The 15,222-nt window shown below is 35.9% G+C and overlaps 1 protein-coding gene across 1 annotated transcript in view; it reads right to left on the reverse strand.

Annotated features, from left to right (window-relative positions):
* LOC108700149 (connector enhancer of kinase suppressor of ras 2) overlaps positions 1–15,222 on the reverse strand; it is a 298,982-nt gene that overhangs the window by 169,252 nt on the left and 114,508 nt on the right. Inside the window, exon 2 of the mRNA XM_041574976.1 lies at positions 4,382–4,545. Within this exon, the coding sequence (XP_041430910.1) occupies positions 4,382–4,545 (164 nt within the window). The remainder of the gene's footprint in view (positions 1–4,381; positions 4,546–15,222) is intronic.

Below are 15,222 nucleotides of genomic sequence, written 5' to 3' on the forward strand. Positions count from 1 at the left end.
TGTAATTTATTAGTGAGAATTGGCAATGTGATGACTACGAAAAGAGCCTCTAGCTTCCAGTCTCTTAGGGTTTCAGTTCTTGGTTGTAAATGATTTATTTTGTGCAATGGTCATGAATTTCTTTAGTCCAAAATAATAACGCCAGAGCAGAAACAGATGGCTGCAAATAAAAAATGAGTGCACAGAACTCCTTGAAAATAGGGCTTTTGTTTTAGTAAATTATCATTTTCAGCAGTGGGGCTAGCAATTCAGAATTGCAGTTATTGTTGGAAACCTCGGCTGCATGAGATACCAATCATTCTTCCTGCAGAAAACAGGTTTCCATTGAAATTGGCCCTATACCAATCAGCACACCATCACCATTGAAAAAGTCAGGGCACGCCGAAACGCACTGGAAAACAGATTTAACAGACTTTATTGATGAGCAATCATTTTCTGCTTAAATTGTAAGTGCAATATATAATTCTTAAAGTCCCAATGTAGTATTTTCATGGAGATTAGAACAAACTGGATTGTGTGTTTTGTTGTAGAATTAAATTACAGGTACTGGGAGGACTGATGGTATATGGTCCAAGGATGGGCCTTCTTTTTTCATAGAAATTACTACTTTGGGGTAGCTGCCTTGTGAAACTACCATGGTAAAAAATCTTCCAGGTACAGTTTGATTTATGCCTGCCCCTTGCACATGCCCTGATGCTGCACAGTAAGAGACTGCAACTAATTCATTCTTAGAGAAGGAATGGGCTGAGACTCAGATTTTTACGGGTAGAAGGCGATAGCATATTTTGGTGTATAGGGGTTTTGCACTTGGAAAGCAGTACCAAAGCTCTCTGCCAACTGGAAGAGCTTCTATACTGGCAAAATCTCTTTTATGGCTGCTTGTTGATAAAATGATTGTATACATTCAAAGCTCTTCACTCCAATCCTCCATTTCTTCCATAGATTTCTTCATTTGTCTCCCTGTACAGTCCTGGTCGCTTTCTCCGCTCCTCTCAATACCTCCATATTTTTTACCATTCACACCCACTGCTATTTCTCATCTAAAACCTTTCTGTCTTGCTGGTCCATACCTCTGGAATTAAATCCCTGTATTTCTCTGTAAGGAACACCGTCTGAGCCCCTTCATAAACAAACTCAGATCCAGCCTTTTGGAGCAATAGAACACTTTTAGGGGGAATGTAATAAAAGTCGCAAAGAGCAAAACAATTCGCACCAATAAGAATAAAAATCCAAATCTCACAATGTGATATTGTTCCTTAAACTGTTATTGCATTGCGACTTTTAATTGTGCATTACGACTTTTAATTGTGCACTCTTAAGAAGTGCTTGAAGGTGTCGTAATCTTTTGGAGCAAACATAACAACTTTTTCAGTAAGAAGTTTTATTACATTTACTGCGCATTGGTGCAAATTATAAGATTTGCAAATTGTCGGAAGTAGTCTCTAAACAGTTTCCGGGCTCGCAAAAGCTATATTAAATTGCGCAAAGCTAAATTTGTTAGCGCAAAGGCATAACTTTTCTCATTGCGAATAGTTTTTCCGTTACCAACTTTTATTACATTCCCTGTATGGGGTCTATTTATGAAGTATTGAATTTTTCTTGTCAAGTTTTAATAGGGGAAAAAAATCTGAATTTATGGAGGAAAATAAATCAAATTTTTCAAGATTTATTATGGTCTGAAGTTGCTAAAAATCCCAATCTCAAAATACTCCAGCTAAAACCTGTCAAAATTTCATAGAAGTCTACGGAAGATGGTCCATTTAACAATTGTAAAATGTTTTTTTACATCACGCTTTCATGATTCTCAATACTTTCAGGCTGTTTGACGCTGATTTTTCTTTGACAATCTGATAAATTTGAGTTGTTGTGGTGACAATTCCATAAAGCCGAGTTTTCTGGGCAAAAAAGTCACACGGTTTTGTCTTGACTTTTTCCTGCACTGACTTTTTCAATCACATTTATTGGTAAGTTAAGGAGATTCAGGTTTGGGAGTTTGGTCAAACTTTTTTTTTTACTATAGTGAGAGTTTTAGTAAATACCCCACATCTGTCCAGTCCTGAAACTTAAAGGGGATGTTTATCTTAGACCATATTCTACCTTTGAATAGCCCATGTGAGATTTATTATTTGCATTGAAGCTACAAATCTGATTTACCATGTATCAGCCCTGATAAAATTCTCTCTTCTGTGCTCTCAGCTCTCTGTAGGGAATTTCCCAGCCAGCCAATGCCCAAAGCTTTGTGCACTTTGCCCTCCTTTATGTGACTGTTATCCATATGTTATTTGATTATTATTGTAAACATTATTATAATTCTGTCCACCCTGTGTGTATTGTAAATAAATAAAGTTATACATACATACAACTAAGTTAAAATTGCAAAACAAAAGAAATTTGTAAATGACATATAACTGTATTAGAGCCAAAATACACTTAAGTTACCCTTAAACCTGCAACAAATCGCATGCGACGGAAATAAGGTGAGAGATAGAAATGTCGGATTAAGTCGCAGTGTTAATCTGACGCGACACGACTGTCGGATGCAGACGCTGCATCCGACATTTCTATCTCGATTGGTCGCAGGCGTTTTGTTGCAGCGCATCGGAACGTGCCAAAAAGGTCCGTGTAGTCCTACCCTAAAGTCCTGGATGAGTCAAATGAACAAAATGTCCTGAGATTTCATGTGTCAGAAAATAAACATTTGTACATATATTTTTTATTTTGCTTTAAAACAGTTTATAATATTGTAAACAGGCCTACAGAGTATATTTACCACAATAAACTAATGCAGCTTTCAAAGTTGTAAAATGTTTTCTATAACTTACTTAAACTGACCTGGATACTAAAAGCTCTATTTGGCTGTGGTTGGCACTACTTCCTGCTGGTGCTGCGAATTTGCACACAACACATTTCCACTAGCAAAATAGCTGATAGAGTATTTTGTCTGTTATCTGAAATGTTACAATTTCCTGTTTTTTTGTTACAAGAATAAATTGAATCCTAGTAGGGTTGCTGTTTCAGGAAGCTTATATTATTTACCATGAGATTTGCAGCTCATACTTAGCTTACTACAGCTAAATTACAAGTCACTAATACAGTACTATAAATAGACCTCCATACACAGCTATAACCGCAGATCTATGACTTGTCCTTTAAGACCTTGACTTCTTCCTTTCTAGCTTTGATTCATTGTGCTACATTAATTTGGTAATCTTACTGTGAGAACAAGACCTTTTCATAAATGTCATCTTAGGGGCCGCCATATTTCTTGTACTATGAAAGGTGCGTTATCATTATATGGTGAATCGGCACAGGGAGATCCATGGAACTAAATATTCTTATTTATTATTTGTTTGCCTTTAATTCTGTATTAATTATTTGTCTTAAAGCTTTATTCTAAAACTGGTTCTCTCTGCATTAATTTTGCCAAGAATCTGATGAAATCATTCACAAAGGATCAGGCAACAAATGCTGCTAACTCCAGAGAGAAAGGCAAATAAAGCTAGAAAAACAAGACAATCTGCCGGTAGCATTTATTGGTCATTGTTTGTAAACATGGTCTGATTGGTTGTTGTGGGTTATTAGATTATTAGCAGTTTAGTTTTTTTCTTTGTTTTGCCATGAGAGTAACAGTGAATTTGGAAGTGATTTTGAATGTTAAAACAGTTCATATATTGCAATTGTTTTCAAGTAGAATATTGCGTTTTGGGAAAGGGACATTATTAAAGCAATGGCAAATAGTTCTTCTTGTTTTTTTTTTATTTCAGTTTCTGTTGCTTTAAGTTATAAACAGCATGTTCTGAAATCAGAACATACTGTATATAGGGCTATAGTTTATAAGACGAGTCATGTTGTAGAATATACATATGTTTCAGTCACACAATCTGCATGTTTTAAATTTATTATAATATTAAAAAACTGTTGCCCTGGATTTATGTTATACAAGCCATGAAATGTATGCATAAAAGTGGGTTTCCTTTGCCAAGATGACCTAAATGGCTGTAACTACTGCATTGAATGGCAGAAGAGACAATTATCAGGTTTTCAGGTACAGGTTTTGTGAGAACTGGGATATTTATACTCTGTAACAAGAATAATCACCCAATAGCATCCTTTATTTTAATCTTAAAGCCTAATTTTGCAGCCTTCTGGCACATATGCATTAAGAAAAGATTAGATATTTTATGGAGTATATTTAACAAGCTTTTTTTAGCTAAGGCTTGTTTGAACAATCTACACACAAAAAGCCCGCATAAAATATGTTTACATTTTGTTCTGACAACATGACATGGATCCTTTCACTGAAAATTCCCTGAAGATAAAGTACACGGTGCATTTTTATATTTTGTTGTAAAGAAGATAAGACATAAAAGGTTGCTCTTACTAAAGCGCACAGCAGATCAACGGCTTCCAAGATCAGTTCCTGGTGACCAATTCGTGTGACACCCAGTTCCTCTAGCTCCTGATGGGTGATGTGTAACAACTGCTCTCCATTTATCTTTTCCCTCTCAAAGTTTTTGATGTACTGCTGCAGGCAATCATCCAACCCTGATAAGGAGAATCCAGAAAAGAAATGTTATACTAAAATCAATAAACTCCTGGTGAAGAAAAAAAAGACTCTTCTCTTTTAAAGGAACAAAAAAATAATAAAGCATGCTGTGACATTAACAGACATTTGTATAAACATTTTGGTAGATCGCCAACACAAAAACTATAAAGTTAATTTACTAAACAAGTGCAAAGAACAAAAATGATTCATGTTTTTACCCACCAGATGAGTAATTTCAGTGTGAATTCAGTGTAGGTGAGCCTACAGTTGCAGCAGATATAGGACAGGAGGCACAGATATTTGGTCAAGTTAATAGATTATGCACAAAGTAGAAGAGATTTCATCTGTGAGATAAGAAGTGGGGCAGGGGCGTGCTCTTACACAACATTTAATTGGGTGTGTGATTCCTCTACAGCAACATGAAACATAAACAGGTAATACATGTAAAGGGGTTTATTTACTTACTACCTGGTCAAGGCACTGTCATAGTGGTAAACTGTTACGTTTTCCATTTAAAAGAACAGTAACATCAAAAAAGGAAATTGATTTAAAGTAATACAAATATAATACAGTGTTGCCCTGCACTGGTAAAACTGATGTCTTTGCTTCAGAAACATCACTATTTATATTTGTATTAGAGCCAAAATATCTATATTTATTTGTTTATATAAATAAGCGGCTGTGTAGCAATGGGGGCAGCCATTCAAATGAGAAAAGGTTCAAGTTACACAGTAGATAGCAGATAAGCTTTGTAGAACATAATGTTATCTGTTATCCACTATTTATCCTGCGCCGTATAGCCTTTTTTCAATTTCCACCATTGCTATTCAGCAGCTTGTTTATATGAACTATAGTAGTTTTTCTGAAGCAAACAGATCAGTTTTACCAGTGCAGAGAAACACTACATGATATTTTCATTACTTTAAAACACTTTCATTTTTTGGTGTTACTGTTCCTTTAAATGTTCTTTATAAGGATTTTTATTAGTGCTGAACCATTTTGTCATGTTTGTGAATATATATCAAAATTATATAAAATTACTTATTTAAATTTGGGCGTATAATTGTTTCCGTTGCCTCGCTAAGTCCTCTTATCTTAATGTCTCTGCTAATTAATAATGTTCAAGTAAAAAAACTTAACATATATATAAATAGTACATTTCTGATAGGATCAGATTGTTCTGTCACAGAGGTAGCTAATATTATCAGTTCAAATAAAACATATCCTATTGAGGTGGCTTTGCATGTAAATTCACAAAATGATATTTATTAAAGTTTATTTTTGCAGCATTAACTTTATTCTTAGAATACATTTATGGTAATTTAGTCAGAAAAGTGAATATTAAAGAATTCTCAAACAGAGCACAAAACATGTTCTGGCACCAAATTGATTTTATTTTTATGGATTTATGCATGATTTTAAATTAGGATAATTTGAAATGGAATTTAACTACCTGTTTTCCATTCATAGGCTATGTTCCACTGTGGTGAACCTGCCAGCAGCTATGGTAAATTGACTTGAAAATATAAACATGAGTACACCGTTTTTCCAGGGATAAATCAAACAAATTGGGGTTCCCTCATGATGCAGGAACAGAAACCCCAATCTGAGAGTCCGGAATATCAACTTGTGGTCCACCCAGGCTTTTGTTACAACTCCAGTATCCCCCTGACACACTCCCTCAGAATTTATGCATCTTTAATATCCTCTGTGTCCCCTTCTAGAGAGACATATCTGTATCCATTCAAATGCAAAAGCCTTGTGATCAAGGAATGCGTCAAATACTGTTTTGAAAATGCTAAACCTCATTAACATTTGCAATAAAAAAACAGCTTTAAATACCAAATAGTTATGCAGGTTTATATATTATCAAATAGTTATAATAGTATTTGCATCCTCATATAAAAATAATTCTGAATAATACAGATGTAAGAAGTGTATGTTATGCTGATTTACATGACTCTGTACTGCATATGCTTTCAAAGTTCATGGCCAGCACTGCAGATATTAGGATAACTCCACGCCGGCACAGTTGGTTAAATCATTAGCACTTGTGGATCTGTCAAGAGCAACTGCGCTGCTGATCAATCTGCATGTACTGTCTGGAGGAAGAAAATCCTCAAAGCTTCAACTGGTAGCTGAGCTTAGGGACCAGATCTGCAACACTATGAGGCAGACAACTGTCAGCTTGTTATGTATGCATCGTTTTTACAATATGACAGAGAAATACTTACACATTGGAATTAGGAATCCCTGGGTTCTTTACTAGCCAGAGAAAATGACTAATTAATAAAGTGGTAGACCATGGGAAATATCATAAAAATACCAACATTTTGGACTTTAGACTTCACAGGGCTTATATGTTATATATTACACTAATAAACATAAAATCACACCCTGCAGCATAAATTATACATCATGCATTGTGTGCAAAGGAACCCTATATTTAATACCTGCCATAGCATGCACTTTGTCCATAAAACACAAACAATGAACATCAAAGGGGACACTTACATCCTGGCCATGTTTTACACTTTACAGACCATTTACAAGCAAGCACACATCTTTGCATGCAGGGCTGTTTAAAACCTTGTTGGGCCCTGGACAAAGAGCCAATTGGTTGGACCTCCTGCTCTCCCCCATCCTATGGTGTGCAGTGCTACAAAATCTTTTGGAACTTTAAAAAATGACCAATAAGCAGTCCATTAACGCTACACGTCAGTAAGATAACTGAAAAATTGCCAGTTAAGCACTTCCTTATCTCCAAATATGCCAGTAAGATCACTGAAAAATTACCAATAAAAACTACACTAACTTCAGATATGCCAGTAAGATCAGTGAATATAATGGAAGCATGACCTACAATTGCACAAGCAGAATACCAATGGTTTCTTCTTTTTTGTGCTCCCACAATGATTAGCCCCCTTTTTCACTTTGCCTAGCTTGAAAAAATCCACCTGTGAAAAAATCCACACACATAGTGGAATGTAGGCCATCTTGGAATTTTTTTCCAAAAACGGGCACCAGAAAAGTCAAAGAGGGATGAGGAAGGCAGTGACAGTGGTGGCAGCATGAGGTGGAGGAGTATGGCTAAAAGGAAGGGAGTGAAAAAGAATTGTAGACATAATGACACAGTGGGCCCTGGGTGGATGCATCATTTGTTGCTTTATTAAAGCAGCCATGTTTGCCCTGCAGATATGTGCTTTGCTCTTATTTTTTGCATTTTGTCATGTTTCATAACTGAGTCCTTATACATTAATATTTAAGGTCAATTCGGAGTCCTGTGTATATGTGGACTGATACATTATTGAACATATGTACATATCTCAAGGGATTTGTTATCTACTAGTGCTTAAAATTACTGCACTAATGGTAAATGTGAATATTCTTGCCTGTTTCCTGACTAAATTGTGATAAAATGTGTGCAATTCTGTTTGTTTTGCCACGAATTGATAGAAAATTAAAAATACAATATCCAAAGTCCAAGGTTTTATATAAAAGTTAATTGTCTTTATATGCTACTTCTTGCAAAAGCTGAATTTAGCTCTCTTCCCTGAGCAATTGAACAGATTGTTAAAAACAATAAAACTGTGATTTCTTGGCTTTCAGTAAAAATACATATACTTAGTAAAGAGGGAGTATCTTCTAAACCATGGAGCTCAGAGGTACCTCTGTCTTATGGCAGAAAATATAAAATGATCACAGATATGTAACTGTTTTTCAAGGTGAGGTGCAAGAGTAAACAAGGCTTACCGTGTTCACATTAGAACAATTTCCTAATATGCACCATATACAAAAGACAACACATGGCAAGAACACAGTTTGTATATAATATATCAGGTATCTATATAGCACAGATGCAACTGTACAACTGTGATTGGCTTCTGTACTGTCCCTGCAATTAACTAGACTTAACTAGACTGCAGAATGGAAAATGCTAGAAGGTTACTATTGTGGAAAAATGGAAATTGCATGTATGTATTCATGGTATTTGATAGTGGGTAAGGCAAAGCAATTTTATAGGGGGGAAACACAATTTAATTTCAGCTTTACTGCCTTCCAAATCAATATATTTTTACTGACACATCTCTAGCGTGTTGTATGGACCTGAGCTATAAATATTGACTAATATCTAAAACCAGAAACAGAAATTTCCTTTTTTAGACATAAAGTGATATGTTTACTTGTCAGTGTTTGTATATTTTGAAATGTTATACTTCTCAAAACCCTTTCAGGGGAATGTAATAAAAGTCGCAAAGAGCAAAACAATTCGCACCAATAAGACTAAAAATCCACATCTCGCAATGTAATATTGTTCCTTAAACTGTTATTGCATTGCGAATTTTAATTGCGCATTGCGAATTTTAATTGCGCACTCATAAGAAGTGCTTGAAGGTGTCGTAATCTTTTGGAGCAAACATAACGACTTTTTCAGTAAGAAGTTTTATTACATTGACTGCGCATTGGTGCAAACTATAAAATTCGCAAGCGGTCTTTCACTGTCGGAAGTGGTCGCTAAACAGTTTCCGGGCTCGCAAAAGCTATATTAAATTCGCACAAAGCAAAATTTGTTCGCGCAAAGGCATAACTTTTCACATTGCGAATAGTTTTTCCGTTAGCGATTTTTATTACATTCCCTCGTTTGTGTCCAATTTTTCCCCAAGCACCCTTATCATTTACAATTCCCTACTGTTTATTTTTAGAAGGAAATATCAAAATATATCCACAGCTTTACCAGTAGCAGATGTTAGTCAAACATAAATAATAAATAGAATTGACTAAATTCCAAGATAAACTAAACACATTTTAGTATAAAGTCACATAACATCATATTTTTCTTTTTTTATTTACGTGCCCTAGTATTGTTGTTATTTCCCCTTGCAATATAAGCTGAAGCTATGAGTTCTTTAGGTAGTTGTTTCTGTCTTTTCTATGGCAGTTCTTTTATTACCAACCGTGTCATGTCTTGTTAAGCCATGTCACCAAGAGCTATTGTAAATTGATTATAACACAAAACTGTCAGAAGGGCTTTGGTAGGATAAAGGAGAATTACAAGACTAAGCAATGAATAATTTTTATCTTAGACAAGCTAAGATCCACACAAAAAGGCCAAATGGAGGCAGGGAAAAAATATTTCTTAACATTGTGTACCAGTCTGAATTCACAATATGGGTTGTCTCCTTTTTTCAGGTATTTTATGAGATTATGATGCACAGAACTGGAGATTATTTTTTTATATGTTGACTTCTGATGATCCATGATGCATCAAATGGGCTTCTTTTGATAAATTGGTCTTTAGAAAAGATTTGAAACAAAGGGGAATTTTTGACTGTGTAGGGAATTCTAGACACAGGCAGAAGCTCGAGAGAAACATTGAAGTGAGGAATTGGATAAAGTTATGATAAAAGAAGAACAAGGCAAAGTTCAGAACTGAGATCAGAACTGAGATCAGAACTGAGAAGTAGACATTTTCTTTGTGCTACTGTAAACTGCAATAGTCTTTAAAAAAGAAAATGATCAAACTCTCTTAAAAACACTTCTATGATCAATTAATCTGGAAAAGCAATATTTCTAAAATATTGTTACCAGTTTTCCTATTCCGAAACTTCCTTCTGTTCTCAGAGTGGCAATAGTTCCAAAAATCCATGGGTCATATTCCCATATGAATTCCAAGCAATTTCCCTATTTCTCACAATCTTCATGAGCTCCAGAATATTTTCATGAAATTGACACATTTATTAAAGAAGTTACCTGTGTAAATTTATCAGCATTTTGCTTTGAGCATTCAGGCACCTTATATTATATTAAAATCAATACTATCACCTGGAATAAACTTTTACATGCATACCAAAACAAAAGACAATCTAATATAGGAATCATCTCCCTTAAACATGCGTTAACACTTGATGTTTTCAGGGCAATTGCCCTCAATGTATAACAACAATTTTATAAGACAAGCAAGAGGTTAATTTGATCAAGTTATAGCTGGAGAGCAATCTCTATAGCTATTACCTCTGGCTAGCATCAGCTCTGCATTAATTATGTACAACAGAAGTATTTGCACTTAGTGTTTGATCTCATCATTTTCTGAGACGGTTGTAAAACCCAACAGTTCATTATCCCAGCAGCTAATATAGAAATTGCAATAAGGGGGATGAAGATCCGCGCTTGCTGGGTATCAAGGGGGGGGTTGAGCTGCACCAGAGAAAAGTGGATCCACGTATCCACAGGAAAATGATTGATAAAGCAGAGGTAGGTGCGCTTTTGCTGGACTAACTGATATTGCCTAAAAAAGAAAAGAAAAGAGGGGGACCCGATAGTGTATTATCCTCTTTTTGACAAAGGTGGTGTGTGCTGCAGAACTACTCACGGGGGAACTGTAGATTTAGTTCACAAAAGAGACTCCTAGTGGCTTCGGTCTGGCTGATCGTCTTAGTAACCTGGCAGAAGAGAAATTTGCATAGCGCAGAAAAGCCGGTGTGCGGGTGCGGGAGAAAGGTTTAGGTACGCTTACCGAACGATGGTGTTAAACACAGCACTCTGAGATTGTACCGGTGGGTATCGGCTGGTGCCTTCCTCCTGGGTCTGGTCGATCCGTCTGGCGATGGAAGATTAATGGGTTGTATCGTCAGCTGCTAGCTTACGGTCTCCTATTTGGAATCGGTCTGTTTGGCGTGACACCTGTTTGGAACAAACTTACATAGCGCAGAGGAGCCGGCTTCACGGTGCAGGAAAGCGGTGAGTATATGCTTACCCAATCATGATGTATCTTAGCGCTTGGAACCCGTGTGGGTAGCAATCCTGTGGCGCCTTCCTCTTAGGATTCTTGCTGATCTCCCCGGCGGTCTGCAGGAGTAGTTGTAGGGGTCAATGGTGACCACTGCCGGAAGCTGGTTTCCTCCTTGTATGTAGTTCTTCGGGTCTCATCGTTTCTTTTCGCTAATGGTTTCTTACAGGCACTTAGTTAAACACAGCGCGGTGTTTTTTGTAAAAATGTACTTTTATTTACATAAATTAGAGTTTAACAGAGCATTATAAGCCCAACGCGTTTCGTATCATAAAATACTTCCTCAGGGGCGAATTTCCCACCCTTCCTTTCGCTCCTATTTATCAGGTTTGTGGGTGGGTATGTCAATTACCTTAATTGGTATAATTAAGAGTTATTTGGCTGCAGGTGAAGCGATAGTTCATTTTAAAAGGCCGTCTGGAAACAAAATTAATTATTTAAAAAACGAAATTACTCAATTAAAAAACCAAATTAGTCAATTAAAAAACATTTCAAATCTATTTCGATATTTAATCCTTTTGGTGTTAATGTTTTTAATTTGTGGATCCAAAAAGTTTCTTCTTTAGAAATTAAATTAGTTATATTGCTGCCCCGCCAGTGGGATTTTTTAAGAGTTATTCCCATAAAGGTCAGTAGTGAGGGATCGGAATTGTGGTGGCTTTTAAAATGGGCAGAGACACTATGTGTCAAAACTCCTTTTTTAATATTGTTAAGGTGTTCCCTTATTCTTATTTTTAGGGATCTACCTGTCCTTCCTACATATTGTAGTTTACATGGGCACTCAAGTAAATATATAACATTTTTGCTGTTACAGTTGATGTGCTGTTTGATGTCAAATATTTCGTTTGTTATGTTGGATTTAAATTTAAAGATCCTTTTGTCGTTATTTTTGCAGGTTTTGCAAGCTTTACAATCCTTGCAGGAAACAAATCCCTTGTTTTCTTGTGAAAGGAAGGTTTGTTTTTGTTTCTGTTTTTGTGGTATACAGCTTGGTGCCAGAATTTGCTTTAAGGTTTGCGGTTTTTTATATATTATTCGTGGATTATCAGATATGTGGTTAGATAAATCCTTATCTTTTTTTAGAAGGTGCCAATGTTTTTTCAGAATGTGTTGAAATATTTTATTGGACTGGATGTATGTGGTAATAAAAGGAATGTATTTATTAGTTTCATTCTCAAATTTTTTGGTTTTGGTTTTTAACATTTCGTTGCGATCTTTCAAATCGCACACTTGTTTCGCTTTTGTGACAATTTGGTCATTATATCCCTTCTCCTTAAACTGTTTTTGTAGAAGTTCACATTCCTTAGCATAGTCCATTTGTTTGCTGCAGTTACGTTTTGCTCTATTGAATTGGCTTAGAGGGATGTTATTTAGCCATTTTTTATGATGACAGCTGCTGTTAAGGATAAAACCATTGTTGTCAGTGGGTTTGCGGTATAGACTGGTGTACAGTTTATCGTTTTCTGCTGTGATAATTAGATCTAAAAAATTAACACTAGTTTTGCTGTAATTGGAAGTAAATTTAATATTGTAATTGTTGGTGTTAAGTGAGTCCAAAAACTGAATTAGTTCACCTTCAGATCCTTGCCAAATGAATATACAGTCATCGATGTAGCGTTTCCAGTGTAGGAGTCCTTTGTTTTGGTTTAATACCGGTGTGATGAATTGTTTCTCCCAATGCCCCATGAACAGGTTGGCATAGCTGGGGGCGAATCTCGTTCCCATGGCAGTACCTTTAATTTGTAGGTAATAGTCACCCTCAAACCAGAAGTAGTTTTTATTTAGTATAAATTCTATTCCTTTAGTTATAAATTCTCTTTGTGTAGAAGTCATGGATGAGTCTTCATGTAGGTAGTAATTTACTGCCATTATCCCCATTTGATGTTCGATTATCGTGTATAATGAGGTGACATCACAGGTACCCATGATGTAATGTTCTTGCCAGGAGATGGTATCGACAAAATTAATCGTTTCAATCGTGTCTTTGAGATAGGAAGGTAAGTTGATTACATATTTTTGTAGAAAAAGATCAATATACTCAGACAGGTTTGAAGTTAGCGAACCACAGCCCGAAATGATTGGTCTGCCCGGTGGTTTTTGGACGTCTTTGTGTATTTTCGGCAGGGTGTATATAACAGGAACTCTTGGGTGATCTATTTTGATATATTCGAATTCTTTTTTGTTCAAAATGCCTATTAAATTGGCATTTTCGAGTAACTTATTTAACTGTCCTTTATATTCGTTTGTGGGATTGATTTTTAGTCTCTTGTATGTGGTATCATCTGATAGTTGTCTTTTTATTTCCTCTATATAATATTCTTTGGTCATGATTACAATTCCGCCACCTTTATCGGCCGGTTTGATCACAATTGTATTATCATCTTGTAATTGTTTGAGAGCTTGTCGCTCTTTTGTCGTTAGGTTAAGTTTGTTAGGTTTGTGCGAGGTCATATTATCTAAGTCTTCTAGGACTAGATCCCTAAAAGTATTGATAAAATGACTATTTGAATAAGAGGGATTGAATGTGGATTTAGGTTTGAGGGCGGTATGTTGGAATGTCTGGACTGGATTTGTCGTTGTTTTGTCTTTCTTATTGAAGAATTTTTTCAAACTGAGTTTTCTAATGAACTTGTGGGTGTCTATATAAGTTTGGAATTTGTCGAAATTATTGGTTGGAGCAAATTTCAAGCCTTTTTGTAATACTGCAATTTCATTTGGTTGTAGGTTCTTGTTGGTGAGGTTGTAGATCCCTAAAAGGGAATCCACATTTTTCTTCTGTCTGTCTGTTCTCTGTTTGGTGGATTTCTTTCCACCTCTACATCCTCGTTTTCTGAATCTAACGTTTTCCTTTTTTTGTGCGGTGTGCCAACTATTGGCGGTCCTCCTATACGGTGATAGGGTCTTTTTTCTTTCTCTCTCATCCGGTTCTCCTGAAAATCCCAATTCTGATAATGATGGTGTTCTCTATGTTGTTTGGAGCAGGGTGATTTGTAAAGTTGATTATGTGTTTTATATTCTGAATGGGTTCTTTGAGGTTGTGTATTTGAATGTGGTGGGTATTTATTATAGTAGTTCGGAGGGGGTCTATTGCGTGCCTCTGAGTATTTGGGTTGTTTTCGATCTTTTTTTATTGCTAGTTCTTTTGGGGGTCTGTTTTTGTCCCTCCAGAATTTTGTTCTTTTTCTTTCTATTATTTCATTTTCAGTTTTTTTTAATTTACCTTGTATAATGGTTGCTTGATCTTTATACTCTCTTATGCCTTTAATTGGCTCTAATTTCTCTTGTATCGTGTTAATTTCTGTTTCTATTTTTTCTAATTGATTTTTGTGGTCTAATATTATGAGGCTCATAAGGTCAAATGAGGTACGTTTTAAAATAAAGTCCCATCTTTCTTTAAAGGTGGGATCGATACTGTTGAAAGAGGGTTCTTTGCATATCAATAAGCCCTGGGGGATCATGTCTTGTTCTAAATATTTTTCTAAAGTTACCATGTCCCACCAAATTTTCATTTCTTTGTTAAGCAATTTATACAGTTCATTAATCATATAGTCTGCATTCATACTTTTATCGTCCTTATATTTAAATATGTGGTTAATGTCCACGTTTCTGTTCCTCCATTCGTTGAAGATGTCCATATTTCTTTAGATAGCAGCAGCGGTCTTCCTGATGTGGTACGTATAAAGATGCAATAAGGGGGATGAAGATCCGCGCTTGCTGGCTATCAAGGGGGGGGTTGAGCTGCACCAGAGAAAAGTGGATCCACGTATCCACAGGAAAATGATTGATAAAGCAGAGGTAGGTGCGCTTTTGCTGGACTAACTGATATTGCCTAAAAAAGAAAAGAAAAGAGGGGGACCCGATAGTGTATTATCCTCTTTTTGACAAAGGT

This window comes from Xenopus laevis, chromosome 8S (assembly GCF_017654675.1).
Source record: "Xenopus laevis strain J_2021 chromosome 8S, Xenopus_laevis_v10.1, whole genome shotgun sequence".
NCBI classification, from domain to species: domain Eukaryota; kingdom Metazoa; phylum Chordata; class Amphibia; order Anura; family Pipidae; genus Xenopus; species Xenopus laevis.